The sequence below is a fragment of the Crocodylus siamensis genome, chromosome 1 (assembly GCF_052110815.1).
Source record: "Crocodylus siamensis isolate JL-2025a chromosome 1, ASM5211081v1, whole genome shotgun sequence".
Lineage (NCBI taxonomy): Eukaryota > Metazoa > Chordata > Crocodylia > Crocodylidae > Crocodylus > Crocodylus siamensis.
In genome coordinates, this window is record NC_143395.1 from 417,139,697 (window position 1) to 417,161,577 (window position 21,881).

General features: G+C 45.9%; 1 protein-coding gene across 2 annotated transcripts in view; it reads right to left on the bottom strand.

Moving 5' to 3' along the window:
* Positions 1 to 19,719, bottom strand: part of RAB6A (RAB6A, member RAS oncogene family) — an 80,391-nt gene extending 60,672 nt beyond the window's left edge. The window contains exon 1 of one of the 2 annotated variants that reach the window (XM_090030795.1): positions 19,489 to 19,719. In XM_090030795.1, the coding sequence (XP_089886921.1) occupies positions 19,489 to 19,558 (70 nt within the window). In that variant the 5' untranslated portion in view covers positions 19,559 to 19,719. The remainder of the gene's footprint in view (positions 1 to 19,488) is intronic. The other variant, XM_090030794.1, reaches the window with a different exon arrangement.
* Positions 19,720 to 21,881: the final 2,162 nt, after the last annotated feature.

Sequence of the window (21,881 nt, forward strand, 5' to 3'; positions counted from 1 at the left end):
TCATGTGAAAATGGTTCAGCTTCACAGCATGGCATCTGTATGCATGCGAAACCTGGATGGTATACATCAGGATTGGCAACACAATGACTTTGTAGACCTTCAGTTTTGTTTACCGACTGATGCCTCTGCTCTTCCACATATTTGTGCACAGTCTGATGAAGGCCACACTTGCTTTAGCAATTCTGTCTTTGGTTTTATCATCTAGTTGGACTAGAGACCCCTTCCAGCCCTCATATTCTATGAATCTATGATTCCTGCTTCCGTTTGGTTTACAATCAGTTTCTAGTTAGTTTCATTTCTGTTCTCATGCCCTAGCACAATGCATTAGGTAAACTGGAAATATAGAGGGACCATAATTTAGCAGTTGTTTTCCCAGACTTTTTTTTTTTTTTTTAAAGATCCTTTCACCAACTTCACAAATATTGCAAACACAGTTTGCATCTTCTTGTAAAGATAAAATTCAGCATATTCATTGAAAAGTTCCATCATCAAAAAGTTGGATGAATACCTAATTCTAGTTTTTCCTAAAAGCCAATTTGCAATTTAAAAAAACTTGCAAATAAAAAAGCAAGAACAAATGCTTGGCAGTTGAAGGAGGAAAACCATTTAGCCCAAAGGAAACCAAGTTGGAGTAAAAAGGTCTGATAGTGACTTCAATATTTTTATTTAGTATCTCCCATAATATAAGAAAACAGTTAAAAGTCTATGGAGATGAATGAGACGCTTGGTTTTTGAAGTGCATATTACAGACAGCTTATACTGGGTCAGATACTACATTAAGAACATGTGCTGCACACAGCAAAAATCCTGAAGGAGTCCTCAAGCACTTAATCATTCATAACATCCAATTTTTTAAAATTTTTCAATATTTTATTTTTAAAACGGCTAATTAGCTGTTTGTAGAGTCATTTGAAGATGCAAAGGACTACATAAAATGGATCAAGAGTAATTAGGCCTTGTTATGCACAGAAGTTATACTCGAAACGATGATCTTCTCTCTAGGCAAGTGGCTCCAACACAACTGCTGTTAACTTTCTCTGCAACAAGTGCTTCTTCAGCAAGAGAAAGGAGCTGGCAGCTCCAACTACATAAAGAGAGTACCCAGCCCAGAAGATTCATAAGGAACGATTACCACAAGTGTGGCATTTCCATATCCCGGACACTATACCTTTGTATGGCAGCTTCACAGAAGAATCAGGATCTTCCTGTGTTAACTGCTGTTCCACCTTTTGCTAATGCACCAAGCTGACTGGAAGTGAGGCAGAACAATCATTCAAGTCTTCAATCCTGTTCCTAAATGAATTAGCTTTAACAGAATGTGAACAAAGTTAAACTCTGTGCTGCCTTGGAAAACCACAAGTTTACTGGAGGTTAAAAAAAAAAAAAAAAAAGCCTCCAGCTGATCTTGAATGTAACTGCAAAATTAATTTCTCCCAAGGCTCATTGTCACTGTGTCTCGGGAAGGTGCAGTTTTTAAAGTTAAGTGAGACTCATTGCGAGGGCAGGCCTTCCAAAACATTATTGGAAGGCAGAGCATTTCTCCTGATAAATTGAAGCATGTCGCTGTTATTTCCTCTAGCTACTTCTAATGCATACTTCTTTGCCAGGGAGCACTACACTCATGATGAGTTTCCTGGCTTGCAGACTGGCATACACACAATCTTTCCCGTAGTTACACGTGGTGCTGCACAGGGACCTGCTGCTAGCTGCCCATTTGGACAATCTGTAACGTGGGAATCAATAACACTTCTGTGATCCTATTAGACCAGGCTCTTGTTTTAAATGGTTTTAAAACAAGAGCCTGTGGGCCACCTCCCTCTTCAAGGAAATGGGAAAAAGCACCCTGGTGGGATGCACAAAAATAAGTTTCTGCATGCCCTCTGCCTCATCAAGGTTAAGAGTGTGGAACAATGTTCGCTTTGAGTGCGAGATAACTGGATCTGGATTGCGAGGGTGTCACACTACCGCAAATCCATCCTTCTTTCCTCTCCATGCTATTTCAATACGGAAAGCAACGAATGCCCATATTCCTCTGTTGCCTTTTAAGCTATGCTCTATATTGCAGCAATATCTTGCAAAAAAAATTGAATAAATAATAATTCTGCTTCCAGGCAAAACATTTTCTAAAATGCCTTGATGATTTCTCCTTCACATAACTCAGTCTCCCCCAGGACAAGGGGCACTAAAACAAAAGCCATGAGAATACATGCATGCTTGAAGTAAGAGCATCAGTGAGATGACCCCAGCTGACTTCCTGCCCCTTGGGCAGGGGGCTGGACTGATGATCTTCAAGGTCCCTTCCAGCCCAAATGTCTATGAATGACTGAGTGCAGCTACCTAATGATTTGTTACCCAAGGTTACCAAGTTGGACTGCTAACTGAGATCCCCTCTGATTTATTGCAGGTTAATCTCCCCTTTTCTCCTTCATTAGCAAGTTCCAGATTAAGGTAAAAAATGCTGTCACAACCTTGCAAGAGCAAACAAATCCCAGTGGTCCTGTTTCCTGTAGGCCAAGATGCATACAATTGCTCGTCTGACAGAAGTTTAATAAAAGCATCGGGTCTCAGCATATAATTGATCCCTTTGAAATTAAATACTCAAAATACCATAAAAATGCAGTCCAGGAGTTATTACGGAGCCTACTGTTCCATGAACAGAAAGAGATTTGCAGTAATAGTTGTTCTCACAACCTACCTAAACCACCGCTGCACAACAGATAAATCCAGGAAAGGGACCTACATGTCAGACAGTAGGAGCCCACCATTTGGGAGATGCCAGAGGAAGCAGCAAAGATTTATAAATACTGGAAAAACGTGCACTATTATTTTTAGCACTAAATACAGCACTGCATCTCACTACTGGAGTAACTGCCATATTTGAATGCTGGGAAGGGACTATGTGCTTCAGGAGGCTCATCATGGAAGGTAGAGATTTTACTTGAAAAACGTACAAGTTTTTTCTACCCTTGAAACCTATGAATTACCAGTTCACTTTTAAACTAGACAGACGCTACTAAAAAACTTACTATCTACTAGTCTTTAATTTTCAGTGAAATAAAGTTAGTGCAGTCAGTCCAGCAGAATCCATGTCAGAAATGACCCATCTTATCAGTAGTCTTGGCTGAGAAGGAAAGGACTAAATAGGGGTGGGGGGAAAAAAAACAAAACAAACCCACACCCAAAGTCCCAGCAATCGAAAACCAAAGCCGGTTACTGGATGGTGTGAAGAAGTTTACCTCTCTGGCTCTTCAGTGACAAACTGACTCAGCACTTAGCTTCTTTAGCATTTTCTAAAGGTTAGGGAACAAGTGCTTCCGTGTGATGCTATATTACTATTGTTTTCGGACAATAACAATCACTGCATGCAAGACGTACTCCAAATGGAAGAAGCAGCTTCTACTGAAAAGCCAAGAATAAGCAACATAAGCAGAGGTGACTCCAATGGCTGGGATTTGTGTACAACACCCTACCTATGCCTTCAAGCCATTTTAATTATTTCTTGTAAGCACAACAACAAAAGAGGGTCTTATTGGCTAATCATCTAAGGACAGAGGAGTAGGTCTGGACTCGCTCAAGGAGGGCTACTACATCTTCAGGAGGGGGGTGAAAAGACACAAGGCCTGGATACAGAAAGCAGACAATAGCAGAGATCTGCCCAGACAACCAGCACACAAGCTAATCCTAGAAGCACAAATAAGAATCTGGCACTTAGTGATTTTGAGCATTTCTCTCATGGAGGGGGCTTTACTGAGCTTCCAAAGAAACTGCTTTAACCTATATTTCTTAGGAGACAGTGACGGTCAATGAACTGCTGCTTAACTAGCAGAGTCTTTGCAGAAATTTCTAATGAGGATGCATTCAGCTGGTACCAAGTAATTGTGTTGCTTAACCAGGTGTGAGCTTTTAGGCTGATCTTTTAATACAGTTAATACTTGGAAGCTTGTCATACCTTTCACATGAATTTCTCCCAGCACTTCACAAATGAGACAAAAATTGGAGGGGGGGGGATCTAGATGAAATGCAGCAATCATTACTTGGTATCATATTTTACTTTGGCCTTCAAACTCATTAAGTAAATGACAATTTCTGACTCTGGACAGGAGTGGTAATTGGGGTGGTAATTGGTACAAGCCAATGTCCATATTAGATGGACACTGCGATGGTAATTACATTGCTCGTAAACCTCCACAAAAATGCCAAGTCACTGGAGATACAACACTAAACAATCCTCCCCACTAGCTATTTCTCTTCAACACGACTGTCAAAGAGTGAATCATTTTTAGTGAGGTTGACATGTGCACCCTTTGCCTCAATGCTGTACAAGCATCAAAAACCCAAGAGCCTGATTCGAATATTTGTCTCTTGGATTCCCACACTGGAGGAATACAAGGTTCCAATTTTGTAACACTGGTAATCATGCTTCAAATTTCAGACAAAGCTTAACATTAAAATAAAATGTTCAAGTTATTCAAATCATTACAGAGGAAAAGGAGAGAGAGAGAGAAATTGTGTTATCCCTACTCTCTAGTTATCTTTGTATGAGCTCAAATATTTAGCCTTCATGCCTCTACTTTGGTAATAACCAGAATATCTGAACACAGGACAGATCAGATACCAAGGCAAACAAGGGGGCTGTCTGTCAAATGTCTCTGGTTTAAACTTACCACAGCACTGGTTAAATCACTTAACTGGCCACTTTTGTTTTCAACCACTGAATCACCCGAGTGGATACAGCTTTAAAAAAGCAGGTCCAAAAGAAAAAAAAAAAAAAGAAAAAAGGAGAGAGATAAACACCAATATTTGGAACTGCACCAATGCAAGGCTTGGAGAAAAAACTCAGGGAAGACAAAAATGTCTGCATTGGTTCCTAGGAGATGACAGCTATTTGGCACAACCTCTATGACAGCAACACAGCAATGAACTTTGCAGTACCCACAAGACTTAACATTTTAATAAACCTTCCTCACTTTGATACACTGAAGGCCAGAGAGGAAGCTAAGAGACTGGTATTCCATTCAAAGTAATTTAACAATCTAAGAGCCCATGTCAGAAACACCAATATCCTTTTCTTCCCCATCCTCGTTTCCTGGAGGATTTGGGTAGCTGCCCATGGTTTCGGCTGTCAAGATTCTGCAAGGTTGGAGACTCGCTCTGCTCATCGGGGCTCTTCAGGTTTGGCTGCAAGCACAAACACCAATCTGGTGAACAAGCTTGGGATCAAAACGAGTCCCAAAAGGCAACACCAGATCTTTGGAAGGCCAGCTGCCCAGAGCAAGCTTCTGCTGAGAAAGTCAGAAGGGAATGGCAACTCTGCATTTTTTACATCCACAGATAGAAAGCTGGCTGACGACAATGCTCAGTGCCTCTCCTAGGGTCTCTAAATGACATTTTTGCATCAAAAGCTGTGACTTTTAGATTCAGAATGAGCCTGGCAAGGTAGCACGCGCTGTCATGGGGAGACAGAAAGGTAACACAAGTAAAGGTTTCCCGTACAGAGGGGCATTTATGCCAAACTTTCCTTGGCTGTGCTATGTAGTCTCCAGTGCACTTAAATAAGGAATGCACAAGAAAATTAAACACACATCAGATTAAAAGAGCCCGAAGTGTTTGCAGTTTGACAGAAGAGGAAACCATGCAGGACAAGAAAGAAAAAGGATTTCAGAAGGCTGCCTTTGAGCTTGTCCACAAGAAGGACACTTAGGTGCATCTACAGACACTTCCTCAAAGAACATTTGTGCCCGAAAGCTTGCCAAAATGAATTTTTCTGACTATTTGAGTTGGTCTAATAAAAGATCTCGGATTTACCCAAAGAACCCTGGCTTCACAAGAAGGAATTTTTCCAGTTTCTTAGATACCGCAGATATCTTTCCAACTTTGTACTATGATATACATTTTTGCTTCCAACATATCTACAATGGTAAAAGCCAGACAAATCCAGAATCCAATGGCAAGCTGACATCGTTTCGATCTTAGAATTTGAGATTTCACAAGGTCACTTTTACAGCAAGGTTTGGAGTTTGGGGGATCTAACGTTTTTCTATGGCCCTTGCTGTGGCAGGTCAGAGCAACTCCACCCTTAATCCTCACAATGCCTCTCAGAATAGGGAAGCGCTATTGTCCCCGCTGTGCGGATAGGACACCGAAGAACTGAAATCCAACTCGCTCAAGGTTAAAAGGAACCTGTCGTGCAATCAGGACATGAACCTAAGTTAGTAGGTCCTATATTAGTGGCCGACCAGAAGACAGCTGGCTCCATGGTTAAACTGTTGATGAGAAGTGGGGATAAAATGGGTTTCTGCGAGCTAGTTTGGATATATGACCGAACCCCACCCAAAGCCCAATTTAACCTAGGCTTCTACCTGCCAGAGATTTCTGACTAAGTAGTAAATTTAAAAACTTGTACAGATTTGTTTCATGACAAGTATCCCCACCTTTCTCACCCATAACTGGAACACAAATGAAATGAGATGGCATGACTCAAATGGGTGAAAATGAGCCACTGCAATGGAAAAGAATTTAGTCAGATGCAAGTCAAATACAATACCTGATTTCAGTCCAGGTAAAAGACCTTTTCCTTATCTCACCTAATCAAGGAAACTTTCAGAATTAGGCTAGATACAATTAATAGAGGAAAAAAACAAGGAAACAGCTGCCAATCTTGAAAGGAATTTCTGGAAAGGAATTTCCAGATGGGGGGGCATATAAAGTGTACCCAAAAAGGTGCAAAAACAAGTTTCCCCATAATAATCTCCACATTATACCATTAAGGGCAACAAAACTTGTGAGACTGAGAAGAATTTAGGAAAGAATGAGCAGGAAAAGGGCCAAAGGCAAAGGTGGGGGGGAGGGGGTCAGGTCAAGAAAAGCAGAACCTTTTCTGACACTAATACATGCCACCTTAGCTCTGGAAGACAAGTAGAGAGAGCAAATGAGGAAAAAAAGGGGCAAATAGATAGAAAACAACCTAATTGATGGGTGCAGAACTAGATACTTAAATGCTAATAGAGCCAGCACCGGTTAGCTGTAAATGTTCAATAGCTGCATTTCAAGGGAACACACGTCATAGCATCCCCGGAACACAGGGTACTCAAACAGACCTAGAGATACCTGAATGTCCCAGTTAGGTTTTTTGATGAACCGAAAAGAACGGGAAAAGAGTGACAAACAGTTCCCTGTCACAGACCAAGAAAGTTTCCTGAGAGTCCAGGCTAACAAGATAGGCAAAACAGATTTCACATGCATTTAAATATGCTGATGACCATGTTACTGAGTTGGACAAAGGAGTCTGTGCAACAAGAGCTGAAGATCACGCAAGAGCTTGGCTCTGAGCAATTAAACAGCGAATACTATGAAAATCCAGTTTCTAACCCCCAACTTCAACAAATCTGTTTTTCAATGGAAAGTGAACTACTTGGTGGCTGCAGAACGACTGCACTGCTGCTTATGCCATTTAAAACTGAGAATTTCCAAGAGTTAAGACCCCAAAAGAGTGGGCAAATATTGCTCCAATATTTGATTTAAGTTCACAAGAACAAACTGTTAGTGACACTGTATTTTAAAGGAAGAAAAGAGCATGCTTGGGGCAGAGGGAAGAAAGCAGAATAAGGAACAGCATAGCAAAGTGGACAAGTGATTGGAAGGGGCCCATTTTGTAGCTGTGTTGCTCTGCGGGGAAAAAAAAAGAGAAACACAAAACTCTAAAACTCTTGGTTCAGAGGTGATACCTTTTTATTAGGCCAACTAAAAAATAGCAAAAAAAGTATTTCTTTGCAAGTGATTCAAATGAATAAGTAATTACCAAGATATCATCTTCCCAAAGACGCAGCTGAAGGCAAATGAACGAAGTGGTGGTGACAAATAAAAGGCATTTAGTTTGCATTAGTTCTGCAAATTGGTTTAATCTGAACAGAAGTCTAGAGAAGTGCACAATGCAATCATCGCATCCTCAGTCCTGGGGAAGGACAACAAAAAAAGCAACAAAACTATATTAGAGGGATGGGGAAACCTCCCGTTACACAATGACTAGGAAACTCTCCTATTCCCATAGCATTTCACCCCATAATCTTTAAGGTATTCATTCTCACAAGCTCCCTATGGGATATGGCAATACTATCACCCCCATTCTACAGAGGATTTACTCAAGGCTAGTCTGGTGTACAGCATGGATCTGAACCCAGGTGTCGCTTATCCCGGGTTACTACATTAACCACTGCTCCATCCTTCCCCTATGACCCTAGGCATTCCTAGTGTTCAGCCTGACAAAAAAAAAGTCAGAGGTCCCTTCCAGCCCCTAACATCTATGAATCAAGAGGCCACATAAGTTATTCTCCCCTGCAAACCTTCCCCCTCGCCCTCAATTTCTGTGACATCCTCTCTAGAGCTCTGTAGTAACAGCTCAGTCCCTTGGGGCCTTGAATAGGTTTAGTTTATGACTGTTCCTACACTAATAAAAGTGAAGTTATTATAGGACCATAAACAGGGATTAATATACATCACTTGGCCTTGTGACCAGACATCAGAATGACAATCTTAAGTGCAGATATATTTCTACAAAATTAGACTACGGGATCCTCAGAGTAGGGGACCCCCTGCTTGGTCCTACAGTGCGCACAGGGCAACGTGATCCTAACTGTAAATGCCCAAGGCTGGTGTCATGCAAATGGATAAAGCAGACCATGGCTTCTGTGAATCCAGGATGACAGTCTACAAACCAAAAATGTTCTTTCACTAACCGTCCCCTCCATCATCCGCTTCTTCTCGGACCTACTCTTGGGAGCCTGGAATCTCGGTCTGAAACTAATGTTGACAGTTAGCTTTCACCTACAGGAAAACTCAAATCAAAAGGAGGGTAAAATTGTGCCTTTCATCATGGGAAAAAAATTACAGGCACTACAGCAATAAGAAAAGGTTGCAAAGGAGTCTTATTTGTCATTATTTGGGGGACTGTTTAGCATAAAAATGGGCAATTGCATCCGACTAAATGCAAGCATTTCAGTCCCAAACTGAAACTGGTATGCAGGTCTCCTAAGGTAGGATTCACCATCACCATTAACAGGAGCGTCACTTGCAAAACAGGCAGAGTGAGTATTCAGCACTGGTGAGGCCTCACTTGAAGTGCTGTGTCCAAAACTTTGGACACAGATTGGAGAGTCCAGAGCAGAGGAACATTAATGATTAGGGGCCTAGGAAGCTATTTAGCCTGGAGAAGAGAGGACTGAGGGGGGAATCTGATAAGTCTTCAAATACCTGAAAAGACATTATAGGGCGGATGGAGACAGTCCTGTCCCCTGTAGCCACAGAGAAAAGCCTAGGAGCAATGGAATCAAGCAGCAGCGAGGAAAAACTTAGGTTGGAGATTAGGAGGAACTTCTGGGCCCAGGGCAGGGGGTCAGACTCAATGATCTACCGAGGTGCCTTCCAACCCAAACATCTATGAACGACTATGATGGTTGTCAAGCATTCCAATAGGCTTCCCAGATAAACTGCAGACGCTTCATCCTTGGAAGTTTTCAAGAGCAGGTTAGAGAGACACTTGGCTGGGATTGTTTAGTCAGGGATGATCCTGCCTTGAGCACAGGGCTGGGCTAGATGATCTCCTGAGGTCCTTCCAGCCATACTTTCCTATGATCACCATCCTAAAACATGTGAAACACATGCAAGGCCACACAGGAGTCGGAAAGGTTCAAGTTCTCTCCCCTCTATGACATCCCTTCCCTCCATCCTGACCTCCCACCAAGGAGGTAAACCAATTCAAACATCCAAAACCCTAATCCATCTTCAGGGAGGGGAACAAAGCTTCAGTTTGCATGATTTAATGAGCTAGAAGCCAATATAAACACAAAGCCCTAATTTTACCTGATGGGCGCAGCAGCAGTAAGAGCTCATAAAAAGACACAGACCAACAGCAGATGCTTCCTCAGCCTGATGAAGGGTATTTATACCTGAAAGTTTGCAAAGAAGAATTTTTCCAACTATTTGAGTTGGTCTTGAAAGAAAATCAGATTTACCCAAAAAACATTTTCTGCATAAAAAGATAATTCACAATCAGGTTGCTAGAATTTGTAATGGGTTTCCAAGGGAGGTGGTGCTATCCCCTATCTTGGGGGTCTTTAAGGGGAAGCTAGACATGCACTTGGCTGGGATCATCTGACCCTAGTGCTCTTTCCTACCCAGGGCAGGAGGTTGGACTCGATGATCTGCTAAGGTCCCTTCTGACTCTAACATCTATGAATCACAGAAAAGAAAACTATTTAATAGACTCTACTGCTCCTGAAAACTGATCATTACCAAGCATTTATTTGTCCAATGGTGACAGATTAGGTACAGCAGATTAAAATTAGGAGAAATTCCTCCTTCCTAACTTCATGGTATTTGACCTACTAGGACATTTCATAGGCCTTGAGAATGATTTGGGAAGTGGGAGGTCCACAGATAGAACAATCAGAATTACCTGGCATTTCTGTAATAGAACAGGCAGCAAGCCCAGCATACATTTCTGATGTAAAATGGTTGGCGAATACTTCCACACACCCCACCCTTTATAATACTACTTGCAAGCAACTTCAAATACAGCATTGCCATGATAATAAAAATAAAGAGATTACGCAGAAGGTACCTCCTGCGCATACTTATATTAAATTCAGTACATCCCACCAGACACAGCACAGCAAGAATTTGGGCAGCATTCACTGATCCAGGCTGACAAGTATCTGTGAAAGGCACCATGGGACTACTGTACAGATAACCACAGCTGCACAAAGTCCTCTGTGTTACAAAACACACAATTAGGTTTAACCTACCTGATGCAATTCCACCGCAACACAGGAAAAAAATAATCAATTAAGCCAGTTAATGTTATGCCAGAAGCAGACCAACACTGTTTAATACACCAAAAGCACCTTTTCGAAAGAGAAACTGAAAACACTTAAAACTCGAGTTTAAGGGGTTTGCTATAAAAGAAGTACTATTTACCATCTAGATATTTTTGTCTATTTAATGGCTAGCAAAAATGCTGCACGCTCAGGAAGGCAAGATTCTGCTCCTTCCAGAGCATTAAATTGGGCCCATCATGATTTTGCAGGATACCAGGCCTCCTCTTACTTACAAGGACTGGCTTTGTCTAGTTCTCACCAGAGGTATTTGAGAAGCACGATCTTTAAGAGCCTCATGAAATGTTATATTCCACAAGAATGAGCAGCTCGCTGGGTACTAAAGATAACCGCTAGCATTTCAAGATGGAGTCTCATTGATGAGATCAGAGGCAAAGCCCCTTCATCTGCACAACAGCCTAAAACTATGCAGACTGATGCAGCCCTCACCTGAGCTCAGTACAACTAACTGCGTTCCCAAAGTCATCTGCAGCAAGGGTAACATCTTCTGGGCCTTATCTTCCAGTCCGGTTTTAAAGATCTTATGGTAACTGCAACACAAGCTCGGTATTTTCATTTTCCAGATTAAGACAAAACCGAGACACTTTATCTACATCAGATCCTCGCGTACACAGGGCACACAGCAAGAGCCAGTGCCTGCCCCCGAGCAGGATCCAAGGTTGCAAAGGAAGCAAGCAGAGCTGGGTATAGAAGCCAATCCTTATCCAAAGGATTCAACTGCAGGGTTCCTTGATGGGCAGGGTGTTTAAAATCAGGATAACTTCAGAGTAACAAGAGGAGCTGTTGAAGCAAGAGTTACTCCCTCACTTGAGTTGGAGAATGCCAGTATGCAGAAAGGAGCACGGATTCTGTCTTAGCATGGTTAGGAACCCCTCTCTCAATTACCTGCTGTAATTCAGCCCCAACCAGAGTGACTGCAAGTTGCTGCCAACTAAAAGAAGAAAGGTTCCTTAAAAGTTTGTGGCATTCCTCTCTGTGAAGTACAGAAAGTCAGTCCAGCTCCAAACCATCGCTCTAACCAGTGTGCATGGTTAGTCTTAGAGGATCAAGGAAGGAAGGGATGCAGTAACTTTATTACTTTCAACCCAAGAGCCATAAAGATAAGCCAATACTACCATCAAATTCTGTCCTGAAGTTGAAGGACTTCAGCCTTCTGGACTATGGATCTGGCATATTATCTACTAAAACATTCACTTTTGATGCAAGATTCTTGTTTTGCAGGGTGCTTAAAAAGCCGAGTCTGGCTCAGGCAGCAGAAGGAAAGTTACCCTGATTAAAGACAATTTGAGAGCTCAACTGGGAAAGACAGACCGGTGCTGTGTGTGAAAGGCAGGTCTTTAAAAAGGGATTCTCTGCAGTCCAGCTTAAGTGAATTATTGCAAAGGTGTGCATCTTGGAGGAGAGATACTTCCCCTTAGATGTGACACTAGATCCCTTCAGGCACAATCCAAGTCAGGCACAGAGGAAGAAGAGTACACAAATCAGGTCCCGACTTAGTTTTGCCTACTCCTTTCCCAAGGAATTGCAAGAACTTGGACACTGCTCCCGGCCCCGAGCACTGTATCATCATGGAGTCGCTCACAAATCACAACCTTAATCCCACTGTCTTCCATGACTAATAAAACATGCCCTCCTTTAAACTGTTAGAAGACAGATGATTGCAGAGTCCTACAAAAACAGTATGAGAGCTCCTACGCTCAGAGAAATGGGAGCTCCCTTCCCCACTTCCACTAAGAACAGCAAAGAATTAGCCACGAACCAGCATATCTTCTTGTCCTTCCTCTTCTCAAGTGTTAAAAGACCTGTCCCAATGAAAGCAGAGCGGTCTGAGTCAGAGGCATTTCAGACAAGTCCTTGATGGGTATTAATCTCCGAAAAATTCTACAAATACCAAACAGCAAGCAGTTCTGCCGCTCCCCTAACGAGCCTCATGTAGGAACGTGGCTCCTTCCCCTCCCTTTGCACAAGATACTGCTAGTAAGCCAGGGCTCTACTGAAAGGTCTCATCAGCTGAAGCAGAAGCATAAACCAAAGGGCAGTCGGAGCTGATGCCCTCTCGGAGCATCAGGGCAAGCTGGAAAGTCAGAGTAACTTTTAACCCTGAAATCAAGCAGATATGGCTGGCAGATCTCAAGTCTCCCCTCCATTTTCACACTACCAGGTTGTATGTAGAAAGAATCCAACTGTGGCAGCAGCAGGCAATGGGGTGTTTTGTCTGTTTAAACTTAACCCCATCCACTTTGCCCACAGAGTTCAGGGCCGTGCTTCGCACTTGGGCAAAGGATTTGCTCAGTCCTTGTTTAGCACGAAAGAGCTCTAGTGGTACATCCACATCAGTCAGATGTGATCATGCCCCTTTGCCAAGACCACTCAGCTAATGAAAACCCAGAGAGGGTATGGCTATTCTGGAAAAACTTTGGTTATTTCAGGCAGCTGGCAGAGCTCGGCTAAGCAGAGCCATGCCCACAACTGCACAGTGCTGCTGCTATACCCCTGCTAGGAAATGCAGATGTGTCTTTGAATGAATCCCACAGATTCCTCTTCAGGACAAATTTACCATGGGGTTCTCCCAAAAGAAATCAAACCAGCAAATCCACAACCAGGAAAGGCCTACACCAGAGGGCCTAGTTCTTTAAACTAAGTAAAGGGCTTTCTTTTCACTATATTTGACTACACAATTCTTAGTCCAGGGGTGGGCAATTATTTTGGGCAGAGGGCCGCTTACTGAGTTTTGGCAAGCCATCGAGGGCCATGTGACAGGCAGCCCAGGGCACATTAATTAATTTTCTAAATTTTTTAGGGGCCCTATGGGCCGGATAGAGTGGTGTGGTAGGCTGCATCCTGCCCACCCATGTCCTAGCCCCTTCCTTACTGTGAGCATCTGCCAGGCTGCAATCGCAGCCAGAACCCCAGCAAAGAGATCAATGGCCTGCAATGCATTCAGGCAACGTGGTCTTTTCTGGACAAAGAGAGGAATATTTAAGGCAGCAGACAGCTTGGGTACAGCCGTCCTAGGGGCCTCCTGAGCATTTCCACAAGAACACCATTCTGCTTAGTTTGACTTCAACCACTGGCAGTGAACAGTGAAAAGCCTGCTGCTACCGCAACTTCATGGACAGAAAAACCAGAACAAAACTCCTGCTGAGAACTGCTGTCAGGAGCCAGCAGAAGGCTCCTGACTTCCAGCCACAAGACATCTCCAGTCCTTTCTGCCTATGGCAGTCAGGAGACTGGGGGGGAGGCAGAGTCTGAGACACCAGAGGCATGGAGCATGTTGCCATCAGCCAATTCATTTTGCTTCCCACAGACGTTAAGTCCTGTCCAACCCCTCAATACTGACAGTGCCAAACTACCCAGAGCTTCAATTGCTTCTTCAAAGTAAGGAGCAGTCCCCCGCTCACGGCACTGCTAACAGAACGTTCTCCACCCAGCTCCAAGCTCATGCTGCTTTCATCAAGATTGATTTTCGCATGTGCACAATGCTTTAGCTCTGGGCATGTATAGTAACATCTCCTCCTCTCTCTATTCCCTCCCTCCGTCCCAGAAAACCACTGGAGTATTCAGTCATCCAGTTAATTCAAGAGTCTTCTGCTAAGCTTTAAGCCTGAGCTTGGGGAAAACCCTGGGATGCTGGAAAGCAGGGATTTTCTCCTGGCCAGTCTTTGTCGAGGAGGGAAGGAAAACATGGGTAAAGAACACGCATCAGCAGCGGCTTTAAAGTTAAGTGTTCATCCAAGAGCTGTGAAAAATCCTCCAGTCAAGGACTGATGCAGTGTTGTGTTCCCATGCCTGCAGACAGCTCCAGTGCCTCCGCCGTTCAGTTTTTTCAACTGAAAAACCAACCAGAGTAGTCCATTTTCACTGCAGCTATTCAAAGCCCTCTCGGCAGCAATGAGACTGAAAAGAATCAGGTCATCAATATCCAGCTACTGACTGCTTTCCCCGGCTACTCACAGCTTTGCCAGAGAAACTGTTCCCTCGGGACAACTCATCTCCTTTTCATCCAATCTAGACTTGACAATATCACTCTTAAAGTCTTTCTAGACCATATCCCCCAAGCAGTTGAGTGGTTTTGCTGCTGCTTTGCTGGGTTTGGCATGTGCGAGCATGTGGAACATGCCCGAGATGATTCCTTGCCGAGCACAGCAGAGCCAGGGTGCAGAGTTCTCCCTGGTGTCTGGTGGCGACCAAGCACTTTCAGAAAGCTATTTGGCCACAATTCAGCAGAGCCACAATCAATTACTTAATAGCTACGCCAGCAGGTCCCAGTCTTTTCCACAGTCACCGTATCCCTGCTATAGTTGAATTTCTGTGGGGCTGAACCCCTCTTCAGATGCAGCAACTCCTAGCTTGGGAACTGCTGAGCTACATGGTGCTGAGCATGAACTGCTAAGAAATAACTGTTATTAGAATCGCTTATAGTTTTTAGAAGGATCATTCAGATCATCTAAAGGAGACATGAAACTCACCTCTGTATGTTGCTGCTTGATGAACTCATCCATGGCATGAACACAACTGTATTTGGATCCTGCTTTGTGAAGAGGCCTTCCTCCAGTGGATGTTTAATTGGTTTCCAACACCACAGTACCTGTGTGCTGCAAAACCAATGTACTTACCTTCATCCTGAGAGGTCAGGAAATGTTCTTTTACAGATAAGGATCTAAGGCCACAAAGGGTAAAGCAGCCCAAGGTTAAACCTAGTCTGCAGCAGAGCAGGAAACTAAGCCCAGATCTTTCAAGTCCCAGGATAGGCCCCTCACTATTGAGCCATCCTTCCATCACAGAAGCAGCCACAAGTGGAACAAGCATGGGGACATAAAGGGAAACAAAGGCAGTGGGGATGAACACAAGAGAAGGTTTCTATGGGCTTGTGGCTGGTCACTGGAAAGCCTCCTAAAGCTGAGAGTCCCACTTTATGAAGACAATAAAGCCAGGCTGGGATCAGCATCAAGCCAACCTGTTGTACAAGCCTCTGGTTTTAGAGTGAGCGGATACGAGGAACGCAAATGTGTGGCAGTGTCCACATCAACCCCTCTGTCAGCTAACCCAGCTGCTGAACAGTTAAATTCCCTGGTGCAGACAAGGCCGCAGTTACCATTGAGCACTTATGGAAATTAGTGCTTTAGAAAGGAGGTTTTCTAACTAGGAATTGAGCTGTTCCTATCTATTTAAGTTTTGCTTGATCTTTGTGGTCATTCTATGCAGCACACTCAATACAAAGGAAAGGAAAATAAAGATACAGCCGCTGTCTCCCAACCCATCCATTACATGCTACAGCAAGCCATTTCCTACTTTGCTTTTTATGTCGCTCTGTCAATGCCCTCCAGGTTTCCTTTCCAATAGATGTTGTAGTATAAACACCTACAATGAAATCGGAAAGGGTAGCACTTCTATTAAATTCCCACTGGCATGCAGTTCCTCCTGCCTGCCCCAGCAAGGACGATGTAGCACAGGGATGAAAGGAGGTATATGTATGAAGCTGACAAGGACAAGAGCACTGAACATTTCCTGTATTTTTTGAACATTCAGCATCTGTATTGTAGACTGCCTTAAATTTGGGCAGTTTGTGCCACTTTAGCTGGCAATCTGACCCAGATATAGTAATTTAGCACTGGAGGCATTAGAAATGCTGGAAGTCACCTGACATGAAGTACGATCAAAGACACTAAAGGGAATCAGAATATTATATATATTTTACTGTAGCTGCATTTAATCCCTCAGCACAAAGCTGCCTTTTCAGGAAAGATTAACATATTTTAAATGACTAAACTCTATGTAATCTGCAATCACCGAAGAAGTTAATTCAATTAAGGCAAGCCCCTGTTAATTTTTTTTTAATTTCTTGCTAGTCGCCCTACAATGCACAGCTTACATTGCAAGTCAGAGAGATGAGATACAAACAGAGGTGCTTTTAGCTGGCCATGGAATAAAATGCAGGTTTGCAATCAATCTGCAGCAAGCACCTGAGATTTCATCGATCCAGTTTTGAAACAGAAAAAGCATACTCCCACAGAGAACCAGCGATTTGCAGTAAATCCCAAAAGAAGCTGCAAGTGACCTCACGTCACGCAGCCAACGCACCGACTGACTGGCATGGGCAGGGGAGGGAGGGCTCCAAGGGATGGACGACTGCAGCAGTGTGTCAGCTTTCATACTCCAACATGCAGGGCTCAAGGTGTTGATGCAACAAAAATGAAAGCCAGATAATTTTAGTAACCGAGGAGATGCAAGAAGCAGGGAGACGGAGGGGGCTTTATTTAAGAGATTAAATCAGAAGCTCCCAAACCTTCTTTGTTCAGAAAAAAAACAAACACATTATTGCTGACAGTAATGCATAGCGTAATCTGGAGGGGGGGTGGAAAAAAAAATCACTGCAGTGCAAGCAAACATGTTTATTTAGGTAGAAAGCTGCACTGAATTGCCACGATACAGCCGAGGAGAAAAAGGTTGCTATTTCCAGCATTGGCCAATAACTTTTCCAAATGAAATACAAAAATAGATCAGCAGAAGCATTCCCTATTTCACAAGGCAAGACATTCCCTTTGAACACTTGGCTGCTTCTCCTGTGCCTGCTCTAAAGCCTTTAACGAGGTCCAATTAAGAACCAGGCAGTGGTAGCACATACATTTCTTGAAAAGATTGTAGGAAGCCAACACAAGAGGCATGATCTTAGCCCTGACATTCTGGTCTAGCTAATCAACAGCAGTACCCCCGTTACATTTGATTGGCTTTTCTAGAGGGATTGAAAGGAAACAATGCCAGGGCAGCATTCTGCTCTCCTATGAGTGGCAGCAAGATACCTTTAATGACGGCCTTCCAACCAGGCAGACAACCATTCAGTGAAACAGGAAGCGAACAGAACATCCCAGCGGCAACAGCTTTTTCAGAAAAGGACGCTTAGATTTGTAAAAGCCACTGTTATGCAAGGCTTTGCACCCTGCAACACCAACAGACAAGGAGAGCAAGCTAAACAGGGGCGGAAAATTCCAGCGTTAACATTCCCAGCACTGATCAAGAGATGTTCAGGCTTCTTCTTCCTTGTACAGATCACCATTAGCATATCTATCTAGTTACTAAGGCTAGACACAACTGATCTTTATGCCTACATGGCTTTGTCCAAATCTCGCTTGGAGAGCAGAAACAGGCTGGAATAAATAGGTATTTCCAAGCCACGCACAAGAACTCTGTTTAATGAGATCTCAGAAATGCATCAGGACTGCCTATACTACAAGGACACTGGCTCATGAATGTGAGCCCCCAGCAGCTTTAGAGGAGCCAGCTTGGGTATGGCTACTAGGTGGCACAGCGCTGCCTACCTGGACCATTTGCCTGTACATTTACCCTGCTTTTTGGGTGGATCTGGCAGATCATACTGGATTTCAGGAGGCCGTTGCTACTCTGCTAGCATTATGCAAGCTGGTGAGCTCAGAGAAGCTAGTGCGCTTAAAACTAGCTTGGGTGTGTATACATGACCTAGTGTCTGTGAGACTGGACGTACTTTGCTGCATCACTCCATCCTTCCCAGACAAATATACATATGTTCAAGGGGAATCATCATACTCATGTTTCCAGAATAATTACCAGGAGAGGAGGATTCAGGAGATCGGGCATGTTCAACAGAACCGCAATAGCGGGGAAACCCACGGGCAAGGACAGCAGCTGCCAAGATCCAGCAAGCAGCACCCAGAGAACAAATCTGTTACTGTGCCACGGATCAAACCACCCTTTGAGACGCACGCTGCAAGCTGCATGCAGAGTAAATCGCGGCCCTACCATCAAAGAGGCCGCAGCGCCTGCAAGGAGCGTGGCCGGTATCTGATCAATCATAACCTGGTACCAACAGCATCTTCCACGCGCAAACTGCTCTCAAGATCCTCATAAAATGGCTGGCCGAGCAACACCTCGCTGCTGGCACCTGGGACTTACCCAGAGAGATGCACAGGGGGTCGCCTGGGGGCTATTGCGACAAAGGGGAAATAAAGGAACGAGGCAGGCCAAAGGGAAGGGCCCACATACGTGGCTTGATTCACCTCGTACCACTGAGGAAGACCGAAGCAACACCGCCATGCGAGTCATTTTGGAAAGCACAGCGGGGTGTTAGCAATGCGGGGGCAGCAGTACCCCACGCCCTGACACAGCCTCGGGTTCCCCCTCATTAAATCAGGGTTTTCCACAAAGGGAAGGGGGACCGAACCGGCACCAGGACCAGCCAAGGAGGACGCCCAGGCCTCCCCATCTCTTCCCTGCCCAAAGGCGGAGGAGACGCTCGCTTGGTGGCTTCACCCCGGGCTCTCACTTCCTGTGACAGGTCCCCACGACCCGGCTCCGTCCAGGGGAAGGATCAGCCCCTCCCCACAGCAAGTGAATCAGCAACTCCCACCACCAGATCCCTCTCCCCCAGGATCCCAAACCAGCCCCCCGCCACCGCCCCCAAACGTGTGGGGGGGCATTTCCCTGCCCCCCGCATTAACCCCAGCAGGGAGGGACGCAGCTCCATGTGGCCAACCTCCCTCCCCGCCCCGGGCACAGCTCAGTCTCCCCCATATCCCCTCCCCAGTCCCCACAGCTGGCGCGTGCAATAAGGGGGTGCGGCGCTCACCGCTCTGCTCGCCCAGGAAAACCAGCTTGAATTTCCGCAGCGGGTTCCCGAAGTCGCCGCCCGCCGACATGGCGGCGCCGGGGCCGGTACTGAGACGGTGCGGGTGCGGGCCGAGGCCGAGGCCGGGCCGCCCGCGCGGGGCTGACGACGGGGAGCGCGCGGTGCAACCGCTCCCGAGCGCCCGGCGGCGGCAGTAGCAGCGGCGGCGGCGGCGCAACCGAACCTGCTAGGCTGTGCGCGCGCAGCTAGGGGGCGGGGGTCGCGCTCGGCTCCTCCCCGTACACGTCAGCACGCACGCCCCTTAGCCAATAGGAGCGCGAGGATGGGGAGAGCGGGGGGGAGCGGCGCGCTGCGGGGGCCATGCCGAGTGTGGCAGCGGTGACGTCAGCGGGCCGGGGCGTGGCCGGGGTGGAGGGCTCCCTGGGATCTGTGAAGCTGGGAGCTGGCAGGGTGGTCTCTGCAATTATTTGATTCCTCTGATTGCTCCGGTCGGTGCCAAGCTGAGTTGGTTTAAGCTGGTAACAAAACGATGACGGTGTTGTGTTAAAGACATCCCTTCACAGTGATAAAGAAAGGGGAAAAAAAAATCATGCGAGCCCACTCAAAGCCATCGGCTGTTTGCAAAAGGCACGGGCAGCTCGATATCCCAGACGCCAGCAACGTAAGAAGTTAAAATAACAACATTTAAGCAATCATTAAATAAGGCGAAAGCAGAGCAGCAGATCAGAAGGGAAGCACCAGGCAGGGAAGCAGAAAGCAGAGCAGAAGGGGAGCACCAGGCAGGGAAGCAGAAAGCAGAGCAGAAAGGGAGCACCAGACAGGGGGAGCAGAGAGCAGAGCAGAAAGGGAGCACCAGACGGGCAGCAGATCGGGAGCACCTGGCGGGGAAGCAGAAAGCAGAACAGAAAGGGAGCACCAGACAGGGGAGCAGAGCAGCAGATCAGAAAGGGAGCACTAGATGGGGGGAGCAGAAAGCAGAGCAGCGGGTCAGGCGGGGTGAGGAGATTGGAGTGGCACTTGGGAGCAGCGTGGTGCATAGGCAGTGGAAAGCCAGGGCTTGGGGGGCCTGAGCCCCTGCAAACTTATTTTGCGGCACTGCTCGGTGTGCAGCCAGGCCAGCGCCCCAAGCACGCTCAGCTCCATGCGGCTGAGGAAGAAGAGGCTACCCGTGCACGCATCACACTGCACAGAGCACGATGGGGATTGTAGTTCTCATGCTGATGCCTGCACTCAACCCCCGCCCCCCAATAATATTTTCTCCCCCAGTCTATGGTGTGGGGCTGCTTTGTGGCATGCCTGCCAAAAAGGGTGCCCCCCACCTCGATCTACTTACTCATTCCAACCCTTGTCCAGGATGGTCGTGACAGGACTGAGCTGCCTCAGACAGGGGGCTGGACTGGCTGGCCTCTAGATGGCCCTGACGACCCTCCACTTTTCTGTGATCCTAGAAAATGCTCGATGGATGGGAACAAACCCAACCTCACCACTCCTTTGCATTTTTCCCACGCTGCTGGATAAGCCTCTGCGTTTTCCCATGCACACCCTTCATGTTAAAGACAGGAAGTGGAGGGGCTGCGAGTCAAAAGCATGGTGGAGACACTGGTAAATTCTAAGCTAAGGGCTGGAGTCATTATCGGGGATGGCATTAGAGCAGTGCAAAGCACCCCGGCTTGCCCTTGTAGCCTTGACAATGACTAGTAGCTGTCAAATCCAGGACTGCAGTGGGTATGGTTGTCTAACAAAGCCCAGGGGCCTGATAGCAAGCTTTGCCCCTGGCCCCCAAAAGGAAAGCCCTGACTGTTCCCCATTGCACCTCATTCAGTGCACAGGCCTCAGAGTCGGGGCAGGGGAGAGAGGCCAAAGCAGCTTTAAACCACCTCTGCTGATCCATTATTTTGGGATCAGTGAGGGACGGTCAAGGTAAAGCACACTGCAGCACTGTCCTCCCCTGGCTGGCTGGAGTAGCCCGAGCCCTGCAGCTCTCCCCAGCTACAATCTCTTACGAATGCTCCCCCACTAGGTGCTGCCTGATGCCGGAAGGGAGGAGGGAAGTTGATACCCAGCTTGTTTCACACTACGGGAAGATTTTCCTTCTGCCAGCCAAGTTCCCTAATGACGAGATTGAGCTGCTATTTGGCCCCTTTGCACCAGCACCAGGCGGGGGAATTGGCATAAGCAGAAGTTGGGCCCTATATGACTTGCCCCAGGTCACAGAGCAAACTAGGGATGGATTAAGCCAGAGTTCTTGTTTAGACCACACCTTTTCCCCTGCAGAGAGGGCTGGGCTAAATAGACCCCCAACCTTAATGTTATCAAGACAAACCATCTCCTCCAGCCTCTTGCTCTTGGGTACAAAGAGCGGCTGCTGCGGGTTTGTGCTCTAACCTGGGTCC